At 40.0% G+C, this 12,637-nt stretch overlaps 1 protein-coding gene across 13 annotated transcripts in view; it reads left to right on the forward strand.

The window, feature by feature from the left end:
- The window catches only part of MEIS2 (Meis homeobox 2), a 288,920-nt gene that overhangs the window by 59,048 nt on the left and 217,235 nt on the right, over positions 1-12,637 (forward strand). For 7 of the 13 annotated variants that reach the window (XM_048484320.1, XM_048484323.1, XM_048484324.1 and 4 more), the window contains one exon: positions 10,847-10,948. The exons of the other annotated variants lie outside the window; for them this stretch is intronic. In XM_048484320.1, coding sequence (XP_048340277.1) covers positions 10,847-10,948 — 102 coding nt within the window. The remainder of the gene's footprint in view (positions 1-10,846; positions 10,949-12,637) is intronic. 13 annotated transcript variants of the gene reach the window in all.

Consider the following 12,637-nt stretch of genomic DNA (forward strand, 5'->3'; position numbering starts at 1 on the left):
AAGGAATGGAGTGGAAAGGTAGTGTGGTAACAGAGGCCAAAGGTGATAACTTGGAAAGATAATAATGGTGAATGTAGGACTAAAAATATGAAACAAGTTAATTGTGTCAGGAGTGAGAGAGGGAGGGAAAATTGGGATGAGAAAGTGAAAGGATAATAAATTGTGTCACTGAAAAATCTAATTCTCCTCAGTTGTATCTATCTGCATTCATAGAAACTACTAGCTCAATTCATTCCATTCCCTGAACAGAACTGTTTAGAGATGTCCTAATTACTGTTTCTGCAGCTCTTGTACTTTTGAAACCTGGTATTTATGTATTGCTTCTATCTTTTGCCTGGTCTCAGTTACTGCTACTTCATTTGACATGTCTAAGTAGCAACTCTAGCCTTGTGACTTGTTTTAGATATAATATGAAGCTGTGGTTTATTAAGTCTGATAGTTTGGGAAGCCAGGATTTGGCTCACAGATAATAATTCAAAACCCAAGTTGTCTTGACAAATGCTGCCTTTATTGATTTTATTCTTTATTCTTCTACTAAAGCCTAGCTGGTATCTTGGCTTTCACTGTAACAATGGCAGTGGTGGGGAACAAGTCAAAATCTTCACATTCACACATCATGCAAAACCATTATTAAAAATAATAGTACTTAGTCAAATGAAAGTGTCATTTCTCATCCTGGTTTGATGTAACTGATCAAACACTCATGTACATGAAAACTTACATCAAGAATGAAACTTTATGGGTCTTAAAGATGCCATTGGACTCAAACTTTTTTCTGCTGCTTCAAACTAGCCCCGCTAGTTTAATATAATGTATGAACCAAGCCAGTAGATTTAACATTCTTCCATTCTAGGCTTTACCCTTGCACAAAATTGTGAGTTAGCTTGGATACCTATAGGCTCAAAGAGGTTATTATATAGTTCCCACAATTCCATTCTGACTATCTTCTATTTTGAGTAGAGCTGAAAAACATAACTTGAGACACATAGGCCCACTCTGCACAGGCCAAAAACAACGCCCCTGGAATGGTAAAAACACCATTCCGGGGTGCTATTTGCACAGCTGCCATCTCTGCATCAAGGCAGCACTGTGCTTTTTCCCTGAAACAGATGGGGAAATGCTGTTTTCCTGCCTTGTTCAATGTGAAGCTTTTGGGAAACAGCTTTTCCCAGCTGGCGCCATGCAAATGGCACCGGGTTGGAGGCACCGCTTTTAGGCGCCTCCTGCTTTCCCCACACTTACCTTTTCTCCCTGCAGAGCTCTGCAGAGACAAGACATGCCCATGCTGCCCTTCAACCCCCGGGGGTCAGAGGGCAACAAGGGCGTGTCGTCCCTGCGGAGCTTCACAGGGAGAGAAGGTAAGTTTGGGGAAACAAAACGGAGGTGCCTCCATGGGCCCCAGCCACTTGCACCTCAGCATGTGAACGGCTCTGGGCCCACACTAGCATCATATGTGCCAGTGTGCAGCTGCTGCGGGGCCTTGTGCGGAATGGGCCATAGTGAATCATTGTGTTTTTTCACCCATGTCCAGTAAAATATTTGTAAAAGAAAAATGAGATTATAATTAGTATCATGGTCACATGAACTAAAAGTTCCAGCTGTCTAAAGTGGCAGTGTGATTGTTTACATGCCTGACAAACACAGCTGAAAGGGTTTTCAGATGTTTTTCTCCAAATCCAAATTTAGTAATCTGGAGCCCTTTTGATAACCTTTCTCTAGGTTTTCAGACTGAGGATAGATGTCATTATTATGCATCACCTTGTTTTCAACTCATCCCCTGTGTTTGACGAAGGCATATAAACATATGTTACAGGACTGCAGATACTAAATTGGCAAGCTTGGCACCAGATAACCTGCTGGAACTAAAATGCCAATGAAGAACATGTGCTTAATTTAACAGTCCATAACCCTGTTTTTAGAACAATGAAATACTTACCCTAAGGAAGGCTCATAAAATGTAAGACTTTAAAGTTCAGAGATTAAACCAATGAAACTACAGATTTTTCGGACTGTGTATATTCACTGATCCATAAAAATCCAAGAAATATATGAAATATAAAATTTCCAAAAGTTCTTTTTTTCTGAAAAGTGTACTTTAGTGACTACCATTGTCTAATAAGGAAATGCGATAGCATTTGCAAAAGCAAAAAAAAAACCATACATGAGTGGTACATCATATTTGAAATTATAAACTTCCTTCTGAAGGTATTTAACTGAACACTTTACAGTATTTATTATGATTCCAAATTGTACATCATGGGGTAGAGACATCAGAATGTATCATTTTCAAAGAAAAATACATTTGGAGAAGTTAAGGACTTTTTTTTTTTGCAAACTCCTGGGAACTGTGCCAAAGCATAGCAGGTTCAAGTGTACTTTATTGGGGCAAGGCAATGGTAGATTGTCCCCTACCTTTGATTACTGGAAGATTTGCCTTCAGAAATATAGAAAGTTTACATGCAATCAGCAAATATAAATAAAAGCTGAGCTACTTCAATAATGAGACGTAGAGCTGGATCCTGCGGGAAAGATCTCCATATTCAAAGTGAGGGGGCAGGGGAGTGATTTTTGCCTATTCCTCTGCTGCTCTGCCTATTCCTGGCAGCCTTCCAACTGTGTCCTCAAGATCTGCCCTTCTCCAGGACCGCATGTCAAGGGGCATTTCAGGCTGCAGTTGGAAAAGAAAGACAGGAATGTCATGCTTCTTCACACAGAGTTTAGACAGGATCCAATGTACAGTAACGTAGGAATAATACTTAAACATATTCTGGTTGTGAAAATGAACTGTCATGTTTAACCAGGGTATTTTGCCCATTTCATCACACATGAGCAACATAATACATTTAAAATGAGATTTTATCACTTAGCTTAGGCCGTTTCCGCATGGCGGTGGAAGGGGTTGGGTCGGCGTAGATGTGAGTTGCGCGAATGGTTGGTGGCGAGCCTATTTAGTCTTGTAAGCCTCCGGCGCGTTGCCGGGCCGAGGTCAGGGGACATGCCCCCCCCTGCCCCTGGCGCGCTTAACGCTCCGGAGTAGCAGGTGGGGCAAGGGGCTTGTCCCCAGGCCTTGGCGACGCGCAGTCGGGAGGGCCGCGAGGGACAGGTAGGTCGCCCGGACATGGGGGGAGGGAAGGCGCCATGGAGCTGCTGCCATTCGCACGGCAGCGGCTCCAAGCCGCCGTTTTCCAAAAACCTCGCTGGGCAAGCGAGATTGGAAAACGGCGGCTTCGCGCCGCTCGGGCGGCGCGGCTGCTTAAGCAGCTACGCCTCAGGTAAACGGGCGCCCCAGTGGTCGTCAGATTCCTCGCCCATACGGGAAGGGGCCATAGAGCTTTCATGATGCATGTGGAACTTTGTAGCGATATAGTACAATTCTAACAATCTCTAATATGGAAATGTGAGAGAAAGTGAACAGTGATATTTATATAATCAGTTTTGGAGGAGGATATTTTTTATAGTTCTGCCCATACTGGTTGTTTTGATTTAAAAACCCAAAAGTTGGGGTTTTCTTTCCTACAACAAGGAAATTGATTATAAGTGTAACATGTTTCTTTGTCTCAATGAGATCAGTGCTTTGTTAACAATGGCTGCAGACATCACATGATATGGCCTTTGTCAACAAGTGTTTGCTGGAGACATCTGTAAAGGATACCTTTTTGACCTAAGAAAGAATACTCTGAAGATAGAGAATGCTGTTATAGGTCTGGTCTGAAAAATACTGAACAAGCACATTGAGACCTTGGCACTGTTCTAATTTACTTTTCCATTTCAGTGCTGACAGCATGCCATAAATGAGCAGACATTTTAAAACATAACTGAACAAAATTTGTGATCAAGATTCTATACAGTGTAAATCAGGAAGTTAAAGTCATTGCAGTAATACAGGTAGGAAACTAGTACCTGTGGGATAGGATTGGATCATAGTCTTCCATTAATCTCATCAACTGATTTGAAGTCACAACAGGGATTACTAATACCATAAATGCCTGTTGCTCTGCCCAGTTATGATCCATTTCTGTAACTCAGTTGAGCTTCTGCAAGTATTGCATAGGGTACCGCATACTGCATGAACTTGCTTGCGTAAGGGGATTTTATATTGCAATAGACAGGAATGCCATTGTTAGGTTCCTTTCTTTACCTTTTACATCTTGGACCATGAACTGATGTCTGAAAGCACTGCCAGTGGCACAGATCTTTCAAGGAAAAAAGAAAAGTTGAATTCTCAGCCTGTAATGCCCCAAAAGTTTTTGTAATCATCCTTGTTCTTATTCAGTGCCATTGATCTTCTACTATATGTGACCTTGTAAAAGAGACATTGCATTGCCATTGTCTCTTGTAAAACACAGTCATGTTGATAATGGCAGTTCACAGGCTTCCATGCTGGTCAACAAGCATGCATTGCTTATTGTTGTCAGAAGTGGTAGGAGTACACCTTGCTCAGGATAAAGATGACAGGAGATTTGTGATTTCACCCGCCATTTCCTGGACCATCTTTGTTCTAGAATGCTGCACTTTGGTCCTAGTTCTGTCCCCAAGGTACTAGGACCCAAGCGGAGCATTCTAGACAGTGACGGTCCAGGAAATGGTGTATGAATTCACAAATGTCCTGTTATCTTCACTCTGAACAGGTTATACCTCATTGCAAGCATTTATGACACTTTCTTACTCAAATGTTATTGTGAAAAACTAAAAATACTGAAAAGACAGTAGCAAATACAGTATTCTATTCTGAAAGGCAGAACAGCCTTAAAGAAAACAGGTTGCATTTTCTTTTTTAACCTTCATTCCACTATATGTCTGCAAGCCTCAGTACTGATTTCTCAGCTAGTTGGGTCCCTCGAGACCTTATTGAGTGCTCAAGTGCTCAGGGAGTTGCAGCTGTATAAATGAAAAAAATGTAGTTTGTATGAATTGTTCTTTACCTTGGTTTGGGTTCAGAATGGCAGCTGCACTCCGACTTTGTGTGTGACAGCACAAAGGACAGCAAAAGTGAAAAGCAAGTCAGCAAGTAGAGAGACAAAAGCAACGATCAGCTAATACAGCTCCACATGGCCTGACTAATTTATGAGAAAAAACTGTTCTGCTCATTGGATCAGCACTCTGAGGAGGCAGGTGGAATTGTAGGAAGTTTTCATTGACTCTCTTGAGCAACTAAGGAAGCCACTAGAGATTCTTCTCAGTTTGAACTTTATCAGGGTCTACGCTTAATCAATAAGGTATTGGAAAAAGAATTAATTACTAAAGCAGAATAAAACAGCTGCATTTTAAACTAAGGATCTATCAATTCAGTAATCTTCCAGTTACAGGCTAGGTGCCGTGAGGATCATTTTGACTTCATGTAATGAGGAACTGAGGGAGTTTCCTCATGAACAGGCTGGGAATTCACATTAGCCTATTTCAGCTATTTGTCATCAGTACAACTCATTTCTCCCCTTCTGAATTATAGTTTATGTTTGATATACTGTCAAATCCATGGAATTCCCATATTCATGGGACTGAAAGCATTAACGCGGAAATCATTATCACCATGAGAAAAAGTCTTAACCTTCCTGAGCCTCTTTATTCTAAAGCCTATGGCCTGAGTGGTTTCATGCCGGACATACTTCTATTGTGCTCATTGTTAAGGTCAGGGACCTGCCTGTTGAAGAAGCAGTAATTTGAACACAGCCTGTAAATGTTTCATCTGTAATTTCCATAATGGTGAATTTCAAGGAGGGCTGAGAAGGGTTATGGGAGATGAATTAGGTTTTTAGTGAGCTCATTAGGAAGCCAAACAGAGTTTAGACAGCAAGCTAGTGAGTGTGGCTATAATCAGTTCTGCTCCCTTTGTTCCCTGCCTTCGGGACATTTTTTTCAAAAACTTCATGGCAGGGGATGATGAGAATATAGTGAGCAGAGTGCTGCAATCTGATGGTTGACTTGTTGACTTGTAAACCTCTTAATTCATTTTTTGTTCAATTTAATCTTTTCTTTCTTAAGGAAAATTAGTTAAATGTTAGAACTCTTTGCACTATTCACCTCTTAAATTATGCTCATTTTGACGAGCTTGTTATGCCTGAATAAACATGAAATGACTTGGCATTTTCCCATAAGAGGCACACCCATTTTAACACCATGTATTTACCATTCCTGGAAATGTCTCATTAACTTTAACTGAAAATCGAGAGCATGATATTTTTGGGCTACTGTAACACACCTCTTGGCAGCCACAGAAGGCAGTTTGCTTAATGCCTCATAATATCCATTTTTATTCTCAACATGAAGAAAGGCTCTCTATAGAAAATTGATGCAGTTTGCTCAGCTAATTTTCATGCTCATTCCAATTAATTTAACATGACCCAGATTTTCTTCCTCGGGCTCATCCTGACTAATTAGTAAGGCAACACCTAGAACAAGTTCTGTTTAATAACATTGAGGAACACTAGTTGTGAGTGATTTTGATGCTAATAAAGATATTCACTGGTGGGACAGATATTTGATGTCAATTATGGTATGTAATTTAGAAGTCTCAATGTGCTGCACAGAGGCTAGTGAATCACTACAGGGAGATAATAGTGTTTTAAAGTCTTTTGTAGCACCTAACTTCCCTGTGGAACCAATTAGAATGTGTGGGATACATTTTTTTTTTAATTTGGAGGGGGCACAACTCATAGGATTGCTGAATCATTCTATAGTAATGAATGTGAAAGTGCTGGTCAGTATTGAGATCTGTAAACCATCAAAACCATGCTTAATGTTTATTGAACCATATCACATAAGGGGAAGGTACACATGAGTACTAATGAGATTCAGATACATTGTAGATTTTGTCATTTACATTAATTATTTCTATAAGAAATAAAAAGGTTTGGGCCTTTTTAACTTTTAAAATGATACCTCAATGGATATAGTCCTTTATGAAATACTCTATATGGATGATGTCTCAAATATTGCAAAAATAATCAAACAGTACTTAGTATGTTTTTCAGCACTGAACAATAAGACATCATATACATATTCTCTTTGACAACTTCAATTAGCATGCCTTTCACACCTTTACAGTTTTTACACTTAGAACGTTTTAATAGTCTGAAAAAGATTCAGAACCTGTGCAGGACAGTAGCTATTTTTACAACTGCTGGTTATGAACATCACAATTGATGGAACAACCTTTTCCCAGTGACTTAATACAAAAACTCTGGCACCTGAACAAAATATGTATTTGGGGGTACAGGTCTGTTTCTTCTAATATGCATATCTAGATAACTTTCTGTGGTAGCATTTTTCTTTAGATGTGACAGATGGATAAATAAAAGGCCTACTGGATTTCAAAACTAACATAGGGTGATTCCGCATGGGCCAAAAACAGCAGTGTGAAAACGGTGTGAAAATGGTGTAAAAGGTTTTAAAACGGTGTAAAAGGGTTTATAATGTTTTCACACCATTTTCACACCGCTGTTTTTGGCCCATGCGGAATCAGCCATAGTCTAAGTAAGCAGGGCAGAAGTATCATGAACTAAAATAATGGATGGTGGTTTGTAGCTGGTCCCATTGATTTCTATAGCAGTTCTGTGATTGTATGATCAGGGGTCCTGAACACCAATCCTCATCCCACATCCAAGTTTTGTGTTGGATTGTCCATTAATTAAAAAAGTGATTATGTTCCCAGAGCAATTTAGGAGATTGGATTGACAGAACTTAATACTATGCATGATTACAAAGGCTCATTCCGCACATGCAGAATAATGCACTTTCAAACTGCTTTCAGTGCTCTTTGAAGCTGTGCGGAATGGCAAAACCCACTTGCAAACAGTTCTGAAAGTGGTTTGAAAACGCATTATTTTGCGTGTGCGGAAGGGGCCAAAGAAATTATTGTCAATTGTTTCAATGGTATATAGTCCCAAGTACATATGCATAGGATTTTACCTGTGGAAATAGTTTCTGTCATGTTTTTAGTTGCAGATTAATATCTTCATTTGCTTCTACAGGACTAGATATTATTAAATCAAATACACTGGCCTGTATCCTACCATTCCACTAAGCAAAGCATAAAGCTAATGGAAGAGATACTTAAAGTTGGAGAAGACTCCTTAGGCTGGATGAATGTTTTTAATATCTTTGTATTCCTGTAAAATGCAAACGAAAGAAATGATTTTTATTACTTTGTAAAAAGTACTTAAAATATTTATCAAGTCATAGGTGGTGTGGAATGGTCATGTGCAAAGAAAAAAACTAAAAGGCCGTTTCCGCACGGCCCATTAACGATGGCCTGGGGGCGGTAAAATGCTTCCCCCAGGTCGCCGTTTCATTAGGCGCCGCTGCTGCAACGCGAAAGCGTAAGCGACCTGACCGGGCGCTTCCCTCCCCCCAGGGCAGCGCCAGGCCGCCCAACAACCCTTTAAAGAGTTGCTTTCGTTGGGGAGGAAGCCGCCTTTCCTGGCGCATGCGCGAATCATGCCGGAAGATAACGCTGCTCGCTTTATTCATGGTAGCCCAGCCGCCGCTGTTGAGTGCTTCCAGCCCGCTTCGACACTGTCCGGACTTCCAGGGTCGGAGGGCAGCGCATGGGCTGCTACCAGCAGGCTACTTCCACGGTGACACCGTGGAGTGGGCGGGACGGGGAAGAGTATGCCCGCGCGACACCGGAAAGCATACTTCACGCCAGAACTCTTGGCGGCGTATGCATCCTGGCCGCATGAAACGCCAAAGTGTATTGGTAAATTCATGCGGCCATGGGCGGCGATGACTCATGTAAAAGTAAGTGACTGGAATTGGGGTGCTGTGGTGGTTTCCGGCCAGCATGGCCGCATACCCCAGCAGCATTCTCCTGACGTTTCGCCTGCATCTGTGGCTGGCATCTTCAGAGGATCTGAAGCCTTCGAAAATAAGTGACTGAATGTTTTCAGTCCAATCTTTTCACAGTGGTTTGCAAAAAATAACCAGGTGGTGTGAAGGGGTTAAATTACATCTGCCCTTGAAGTGAGTGGAGTCACTTCAGGAGGAGGTATCTGTACCATATAAGAAATTGTTAGGGGTAATGTAGATTCTTCCCTCCAAGTTTAATGTTCTGGCCCTAACACTTTAGCACATGGTCAGCATCAAATGGAAAATCACATAAAAGAATATCTTTCAATCCATAGTGGTGAATTAATATTTTATAGTAATACTTGGGATTTGCATCAATAACAGATTATTTAAAACAATTATAAAAGAAAATACATTTTGATGGACTTGGGTAGATTATTTCAACATCTGACTTCTATAGATCTGTGACATCACTACCATGTCAACTCAGTATCACAATAATAATAAAATCTTTAGTGTGATGAAATTAGAGAAGAAGCTTCACAATAACAACAACATTATTTCTTGTTGGAAGTAGAAGTCTCCAACAGTCATACGGTTAAGACGTGGAATTGATCACTTCTATGATTTCTTGGCTGGAGTCATAGCATTGCAGTTCTGTTCTAATGGGTCAGCAGTGAAATAGTGCGAAGTCAGCTGGTTCTTAATTTTTTATCTTCTCAGGAGTACATTCACTGACTTTATCACTGAGTGGAATGGCTCCCTTGTCTAGTGTGATCATGAACTGGAAATTTGCTGTGTCAGCGTATTTAGCTGAGACTATTACTTGATTGCTGGAGTTTAGATCTGATAGCAAAAGGGTTTATTTGGAATCTGCAGAAAAGGTGCTCAGGAACAAACATATATTTTATTCCCCTTGAAATTTAGGAAAGGAAGCTAGAAAATCAATAAAGATTATATGCTAGTTAAAGATACATAATGCTCAGTATAAATGTATATATAACCAATTAAAGAGAAAATGTAATATGTTTCATTGCTGTAATTTCCTAAAATTTCTGAAAATATAATAGATATTTTGAAAGCAAAAAAAATATTACAGGTTCATTTACGCAACCCCACAAAATAAGTAGAAAGTTCAATGCATTCTTCCCCCTCCCAATTATTTCTTGTCATTGACAGTGCAGTCCGAAATTGAGTTATGCTCTTCCAAATGGTGAACTGCAGTGGATTACTGCAGGAATAACTGTTTAGGATTACACTGTTGGTAATTTTCCAAATAAAAGGAAATCATTTCTTATGAGGGAATCACAAAGAAAACAATCTTTCTTTTGAAGGCCACAGCTCAGTATAAATTTAAGCCTATTGATTTCAATTGACTTGCACAGAACTAGCTCTGCTCTGAGTCTATCATTTGCCACCACTTACAAATGTATTGTGTCTTGGTTGTGCTTCTCTCAACCATTTAATTCAAAGTAAGGATAGAACATGTCCGGGATCTCTCTATTTTTCTCTCTGCTAAAATCGCTGAAAGAGCCTGAAAACTTCAATGTAAAGTAGGAAATGTGTAGTTGTAAGCCATTCCATAAACAGTTATTGATGAGCTCCTCTTGAAGTCTGTTAAGCAGTGCTCTCATGTTTTCTTCCCTGCCCTATCCTCTGTCCAATGATTTGTGTGCATCAAGAAAATAACTGGTATTTTTGTCCCAAATGAAGCATGTTTTTGTTAGCAGTTATAAACATTTTGTTTTTCCTTCTTGAAATTTTTCTGTTAAATGTCTTTATTTTTAATTGATGCTGACTGAGATTGTAACTCGGTTTTGGAGTATAGTACACATGTTCATCTGCTAGGCCTGTCCAGTTTTATTGGTATTTTGTGCAGAAGGGTCCATTTTCTGTGTAACAAATATCTCTTGAGTTTGAATCAATAGCTTTTGGATAGCAATGTACTTCCTAAACAAAAATATTTTAAATTCCTAAATGCTGCTGAAGCTAAACTCCGGCAAAAAAAAGAGTATATTGGCTCCTTAAATCCTTAAACCCTTCACATTCTGGCATTTTCCAGACTGCCAGCCAAATGAACACTTTAGGAGGAGGTGTATAAATATGTCTGCAGCACCCAGAGAGTTAATCCACCCCATTGTGCATAGGTGTTGGAGCTCTTATGGTATGTAAGATCATGCAAAATTCAGAGTTATTGTGTATTCTCCTTAATATATACTTGTTCTCAATAAACACCTTCTGAACACTGTTTTATAATGGAAAAACGCAGATTCCCAGGCAGTATTACCTCTGTTCTTCTAAAGAAAATTTTGTGTGGTGAGATCTTCTTCTCCCTAATGTACTACCACCAGCCTTGCCATCTTATTAACTAAATGGGTTATACAATGAAATATTACAAACCAATTAAAAAGAACCATTTTGCAGCCAGCTAGTTCCTAGAAATAGAGGGCTGAACTTAACTAGTATAATTTTATATCTAGAAAGCAGGACTACATTTCTTAATTAGCCCTCCTGCCAGCATGGCCAATTGGCCATACTGGCAGGGGCTGATGGTAATTGTAGTCCATAACATCTGGAGTGCCAAAGGTTTGCCACCATGGTCCTAGTCAGACTGGGAAAGTGGTGGTCCCATACAATTGTAATTAAAACGAGTTGGCTGGTTTTAAGTGTGATGTAGGTGTGATGTAATTAAGTGTGATGTAGGAGATGACCTGACCCAGGTAGCCCTGGAACCTTGGAAAATTGTTAGGCACAACAACATTGTACTGAAACAAAAGAATCACACACATACCTGCTAGAATGCAAGGACAGGCAACTAACAAATCTCAAAACATCCTAATGACTTATGATAATGCAGGGCATCCTTTAGATTTGTGATAGCAAGCTCCAAGATTACTGTATAATTAATGGGAGTGGTCACAACAACTCAAAGTCAGGCCTACATTCTTCCTTTGGAAGAACAAGGCAATACAGAACTGCAGTTCCAGAACAGGAGGATGTTGCAGTTGCCCCAGTCATGGGACTCTTCCTCTCTGTCTATAGCCTCACCTTATTAGTATTGCCTTCTAGCCACAATTTATACAATGAAACATTATGAACTCATAATTGTAGCATTGGCACATTGCACAGCACTGAAATACACAGCATTCCTGAGGGTATGCCTAGAGTTCAGTTGTGTTTAACTGCCTGTTCTGTATTGCACTGGAGCTGGTGGATGTCAGTTAAAACAGTGGGGTTGTGGATGATGGGTATTATATCCATGAATGTAGTATTTGTTTATTTAGATTAGGCTTCTGTTAATGTACAATAATAACTTCTAAAACAGAAATGGGGCTTTGGGGTTTAATTATTAACAGGTTTCGGGAGCTGCATGGCCGCATTCTTCTAGCTTGTGAACACGGCCATGGTTACAGTCTCGAAACCACACAGCACCCAAGTGATTCCGGCCGTGAAAGCCTTCGACAATACATTATCTGGGTCTGTTTCACTATGGTAATTCTTTGCTTTGGTAGAAGAGACTCTTCCTGCAGTGGAAGTTTCTCCTGTACCAGCTGAAAATGGGATAGACTCTTGCATTAGTGAAAGAAGGCACTTGCACAGGTAGAAAATGCTCATGTTTGTAGAAAGTATTTGCAGGATCCAAACCATTACTTGCCCAAAGAAGCTGTCCATTATGCATTATTAATGCTTTATTGAGATAGTAGTAGTGTGTATGTGTATGTTGTCATGCAGTAGTTATTGCCTTTATTAACAACATGTTGGGGAAACAAATGTTTGAGCTAAGCCTGAAGCTGTGAGACAGCATAAGGTCAATAGTTATATTGTATTATAATATGTTTTCCCCTTCATCTTG

This window comes from Sphaerodactylus townsendi, linkage group LG02 (genome assembly GCF_021028975.2).
Source record: "Sphaerodactylus townsendi isolate TG3544 linkage group LG02, MPM_Stown_v2.3, whole genome shotgun sequence".
NCBI lineage: Eukaryota > Metazoa > Chordata > Lepidosauria > Squamata > Sphaerodactylidae > Sphaerodactylus > Sphaerodactylus townsendi.